The 5,720-nt window shown below is 58.7% G+C and overlaps 2 protein-coding genes across 2 annotated transcripts; one reads left to right on the top strand and one right to left on the bottom strand.

Moving 5' to 3' along the window:
* Window positions 1-537: 537 nt before the first annotated feature.
* Window positions 538-1,065, top strand: BESB_063100 (uncharacterized protein; the record flags this gene model as incomplete). Its single annotated transcript, XM_029364724.1, has 1 exon — window positions 538-1,065. One exon carries the CDS (start codon window positions 538-540, stop codon window positions 1,063-1,065), a length of 528 nt encoding a protein of 175 aa, XP_029219432.1.
* A 198-nt stretch (window positions 1,066-1,263) lies between these two features.
* Window positions 1,264-4,461, bottom strand: BESB_063090 (uncharacterized protein; the record flags this gene model as incomplete). Its single annotated transcript, XM_029364723.1, has 6 exons — window positions 1,264-1,311; window positions 1,412-1,980; window positions 2,440-2,507; window positions 3,062-3,218; window positions 3,699-3,780; window positions 4,195-4,461. 6 exons carry the CDS (start codon window positions 4,459-4,461, stop codon window positions 1,264-1,266), a joined length of 1,191 nt encoding a protein of 396 aa, XP_029219431.1.
* Between the last annotated feature and the right edge of the window lie 1,259 nt (window positions 4,462-5,720).

Here is a 5,720-nt window from a genome sequence, read left to right as displayed (position 1 = left end):
TTTTCGCATGCTGCATACGCCAGTCGGGCACATATTCAACAAACGAGCAGCAGCGCGGCTTTGCGCAGGTGCTGCGTAGACTTCATGTGGAGACAAAAGGGTAAGGCCGCTTCCCTGCGGCGGCGTTTCCCTTCCAATCCTCAGGCATGCCAACGCCGGTACAGCGGCCCCGTGTCGGGCATGGCTCCCTGCCCTTCGTCTCTTTGTCAGATATTTGCAGAAAACAACGACACGTATACAAGCAGACCAGACGAGGGCCGGCTTCCTATATGGTCGTCAAGAATGTATTCCGCGGCGGTCCCGCTGGCGGAGGCAAGATCAGGGGCTCTCCGTCCAGCCCTGGGATCCAGGGGGGCTTCCCACCAAACGCGGGGCCCGGCCGAGAAACCAAGGACCGGACGGGGCCTCGTGGAAACGGGGGATAGGGTCGTACGAGCGGGGGCGACCCCGTGAGTGGGTAGCCGACACTCCTTCGCATAGCGAGGCGAGGAAACGGCAAGACGGCGGGTGATGCGGGAAAGGGGGCTGCCGTGTCGCATGGCGCTGCTCCGTACTCGTACATGGGCGACGCTGCAGGAAGGGGGCTGCCTCCACCGAACCGCCGCCCTCGCGCGGGCGGCCCTCTGGGGACAGGGAGGACAGGAGACAGGCTTCGCGGATAGGGGCCAGCCCGCTGGCGCGCCCCCGTGGAGTGGCTACGTGGAGGGATTGCGTGCCGCGACGGAGGCCTCCTCAGCGCCGCTGGAGGAGGTGGAGGCGAGTGGCTGCGCGAAGGCACATGTCGTGGCCATTCCTGCCCTCGTCGCATCCGTGGAGCGGAGGCTGACGCAGTGCGACGCCGGTGTGAAGGCTGTGGCGACCGGCGCGCGCTTGAAGCGCGCTGACAAGAAGGATTGCACGGCCTACGGGTCCGCGGAGCCGCGCGAGGAGACTGGCAAGCGCGCCGGGAAGAGTGGCCTGGGTGCCGGGCGGTGCGTCCATGTGGAGGCCGGCAGTGCGGTGACTGAACACGAGGGCGCGCGCGAGGCGCAAACGGGCTTGCCGAAGGCGATGCACTGCAGCTAGGCTCGGGACGCCTGCGATGGGAAAGCTCCGACCTGCGCCGGCCTGGAGACTCGCACCGAGGCCGCGTGCACCCTCGCGCGCGCGGGCTCGTCGGGCGGCTGCGGCTCCGTAGTCGAACTGCGGGAGGGTGCGTCCGCACAACTGGCACGCAGCGGTCGTCGTCGCTGCTGCTGCTCCTCGAGCTGGAGCCGGCATCCATCACCACATGTCCTCTTCGTCGCGTGCGCTTGCCTTTCTCTTGCCTTCCTACCGCGTAAAACGCACGAACAGGATCACAGGGAGGCCGGTGGTGGCGCCAACTGAAACCGCTTCGACCCGAGAAAAAAGAGCTGCCCAGCCGGCACACGAGGGAGCACGACGGCTCCTTCCCCATCGCCGCAGGACATCGGCGTGCTCTCGCTGACCGCGGACGCGTGCGAGGCTGAGGCGGATCATGCACGGATGCCTCCACCGCAGACAGGGTCGCTCGTGTACCTGTATTGATGGAAATCTGACAGGTGTTGGCCACGGGGTTCTCCACCGCGGTGCGCTGCTGCGTGTCGGCGTCTACTGGGCACGACGCGTGGCAGGGATTGGAGTGACTTGTGTGCGTCGCCGTGGAGGTTTTTGTTGGAGGAAGGATCGACGTCGCGGAGCCCCCTCCCACTGGCCCCACACGTATAGGCCCAGTGCCGGCGGGGCCTGACGTGGCGCGCACGCCGCCCCCTGGATGGCAGCCGCCGTCCGCCGGGCAGCACCCCGGCGCGACTGGGATGGACACTGGAGGGCAGCAGGGGCCATCCGACATGCAGCCCACGACCGGGGGGGCGCCGGGACTGCAGGCGATCGCCACTGGGTGGCAGTCGCCTCCGCAGGGCCCGCAGCCAAGGCCAGACGCCCCGCACGCGACGGTGCAATGGATATGCGGGCCAAAGCCTAGCACACAGACGCAATCGACGAACCGCGGCTACAGATCACGCAGCCTCAGCAACAGGGAAATCGGTAGCGGCTACATCCTTGACTCTCCTACCCCGGAGTCCCACGCCTGCCGACGCGTCTAGCGCTTCGGGGCGCCACACAGCGTACACCCGCCGAGGTGAAAGGAACACCGTCTCGTAAAAGTACGCTAGGGAGATACACAAGGCCGCAGTGCAGGCCGTCACTAACTGAGAACTTGCAGTGTGGTGCGCAACACCTTGATGCGACTCCGAAAACACTGCAGAGATGCGGCGGAAAACACGCACGTTTGGCCTAGCTAACAACTCACAGCGGCTACTGGCGACTCTGAAGTGGCAGGTCTTCCTGGGCACAGCTCCCGCCCAAATGTGGGCAGGAGGCGCTGGTAGCGCCGCTTTGCATGCAGTGGCAAAAGGAAGGTTCAACTTCTGGACTTACAGCAAGCTTCAAGGCACGCCCAAATGATGATCATCTCACCAAAAATCGCGAACAAGCCTAAAACAGCTCTGCGCACAACGTTGCCCACAGCAGCCGCTTCGGCTACGAGTCAGTGAGCGGCCGGTTCGCGTAGAGCGATGGCTGACGGTTTCATCATCGGCAGGAAAACATCTTTTTGTATGGGCCGCGCGTACCGCAAGACGAATCGCGCATTATTCGGAAGTGGTTATCTGGTGGCTGGAAAGTCGCTCTGGATCGCTAGGTTTCTAGGTTTCTGTCCCGTGGCGTAATAGCTACCCACAGCTCAGCGGTGGGTTCGGACATCATCCACGCGAAAAATTCGCTTGAAACACAACGTGTATAATGACAACGGTGGCAGCTGTCTGCTCCTGTAAGAAATGTACGCGTCGTGCTGGTCGGTGCCCACCGGGCACCATGATAGTCAGATCTGCGATATGTTGCTAGGAGATTGCATTGTACCTAGGTACCGTTCGCCCGCGACGCTGTCAAACGCGTATGCGTCGGCTTTCTTGAGTCAAAAAGGTGCTGCATATTTCTGTGGTCAGATGCATCCCAGTTGACGCCCAGTGGCCGTCTATTTCCTCTCCCGTCAGGCTCCTACGTCAAGATAAGCAATGCATGGCCTTGTCGGCGATTGGCAACGACGAACTGCCTGGCTGCCACACAGGCCTGGTTCAGTGCGCCTGCCAAAGGCGTGCACTGAACTTGCGTTTTGAACTTGTTGACCAGCGTGAGAGAATCGCTCGCTAGCATGCCACCTGCAGCAACAGTTGTGAGACAATTTCAAGCGGTTCACGCGTCTACGCAGTTTCGTGAACCGCGACGCTGTTGGTCGCTACACGTGCGAGACAGTGGTCACGGAATGCATGACAGATAGCCAGAAGGCTGTGCCTAACTCGGATAAATTCTGATAGATATGGCTTGGGCAGGTAATTCTCGCCGTTCCATTTCCTCGGTCGCCTGCCGGTAGGGATGAGGAAGGAACTGGCACTGTAGTCTCTTTCTGGCGCTGCTGCGTAACTCCTGCCTGGGCTCGGTCGGGGCCTGACAGGAGTGAGGGCACTACGCGGAAGCCTCGAGCCCCGTCACAGACGCTGGCGGTGGCTGATCTGTTGCCTATACCGAATCGCACGTTAGAAAAGGATGTACAGTTGGAACCTGCAAGAGATTTCAAAGTGGTGTCGAACAGCGTTTTAGCATGACGTTCAGTGCAGACGGGGGCAGCGGCGTTCACTTACAAACACCTGCAAAGCCCAGAATGGCTAGGATTGAGAATCCGAAGACAAAGTGCATGACGCCAGGATGAAAGGGGTTGCGTGCCTGATGGTCGTGGCACAGAACAGGGAGGATGCAGACGCACAACGTATACCAGAGAGGAGAAAGGGGCGACAGAGTCTAGCATTGCGAAAAAGATCGAGAGGATGAAGATGCGTGGTATTTCTGTTCTGACTGTTGGGCAGCTAGTGTTGATAAGCAGTGAGCTTGATGACAGATTGCTCTCTTCTTGCTGAGCCGAGACTGAACGATCCCCTAGGTGGTTTCGGCATTATTAACGCTCCGGGGGGTATGTCGCAAAAATCTGTACGTCTCCTGGCAGTCCGCGACGTTGTGCCACAAATACGCAAGCAATAATGAAGGGCACAACTAGAACGAGTTCAATGCGATTTGCGCCCGCATCCGCGTCCCTGACAGCGTTCGGTGCTGGACTGTAGCTCAAGCTGAATGTCTGCTCACGTGCTTCGCCGCGACGATCATGCGCCAGATGTGCAGGGCCAAGATTGCGAAAGACGACACGTAAACCACAGGTAGCCAGACAGATCCCAGGGCATTTCCAGGAGCCACCCAAGTGAGGGGAATCGAGCTTGGGATCTTGGCAATGCCTTTGACATTGAACATATCTTTGACCCAGAAAATGGAGATATATATTTCATGAAGAAGCGTCAAGATAGCGTCAATCAGGGGGACGACGAATGGACCCCTGAACCACCAGGCTCCGTGCATCTCGGCGCAGCTGTGAGGTAGTATCGAAGAGCTCTTGTGTTTTCACTCCAGCAATGTATCTGCGAGGAGAAGACTCGGCCTCGCCAGTTTGATGTTTGCCCTTTTGTACATAAGCAAGCCTTGTCTTTTTCTGCTACTGAATGCAGCCGAACAAAGTCTGGCAGCTCCGCAGAAAGGAGTCCTATCAGAGGACATACGGGAGGGTGGGAGCGCCATTAGCTGACGCACAGAGAAATATGGTAAGGCCTTGGGAGATCAGCATTTACTAGACTATGTGACAGCAGAAGAGAGATAGCGATCCGTAGAGAGGCATAGCAGCCTCCCTTCTCCGGTCGATTTAGACTGTGTGACAAAGCGGAAGGCAGATGCACAATTCGGGATCGCCTTAGGCGAAACTGGACACAGGCTTGTACCACCTCGGAAGAAGTCCACGGCGGCAATCGATTGCCGTACGCCCTCATCTCTTCAGCACGACAACGTCTGTTTCCCGGTCGTGCGCTGCGTGCTGTGTTAATAACGGTCTAGTAGGTATGACATGGATATCGGCGGGTAATAAAACGCAGAGCCTTGGATACAGTTGGCGCTAGGTGGGGTAGCGCGTCCTTACCCACCACCCGCGACATCAGCTCTCTCGTGGTCTTCCATACGGATCGAGGGATAAGTGGCTTCCAGAGGTTCGGTCGCAAAAGATCTACCGATCCGTGCTCTGAAAGCCCTCGATTCCAGATTGCGACCGAAGCGGAACGCAGAGGGTTCATGTCTGCCTCAACCTAGGAAAATGATGGGCCCGAGGGGCTCAGCCTTACGCAAGCGGCCGAATTCCTGCCTCTGGCTGCGCGATGCATTACGTCTTGCACACTTGAAAGTTGACGCAGGCTGCGTGCCTGACGACCGCATGGGCAACGCACTATAGGAAATGTACAGGTCTGCGTTGTGGGCCACCCTACACGGCCCTCTGGCTGGTTTATCTGGGAAGCGTGATCGCACGATATCCAGAATGCTACTGAATTGAGCGCCAAATACATCGTTTCGATGTTTCCTGCAAGGTCTCCGGCCCGCAGGTTGCGCGTAGTCGATGCATTGAACTCATGCCAAGAAACAAGGATGGGAGCGCGTGCCCGATCTAATATATTATGTGCGGCTCCCAGTAACCACTACCATTGTAGGAGTATTAACAAAGAGACCTGAAGTATTCATTATTAGGGTAAGTATGTCAGCAGCAAGCACGTGCTGCATGCGATGAAGACTATCTCAGAGTG

Source organism: Besnoitia besnoiti, chromosome V (assembly GCF_002563875.1).
Source record: "Besnoitia besnoiti strain Bb-Ger1 chromosome V, whole genome shotgun sequence".
Taxonomy (NCBI): domain Eukaryota; phylum Apicomplexa; class Conoidasida; order Eucoccidiorida; family Sarcocystidae; genus Besnoitia; species Besnoitia besnoiti.
Note: the sequence above shows the minus strand (reverse complement) of the source record. Positions and strands in the feature narration are given on the sequence as shown.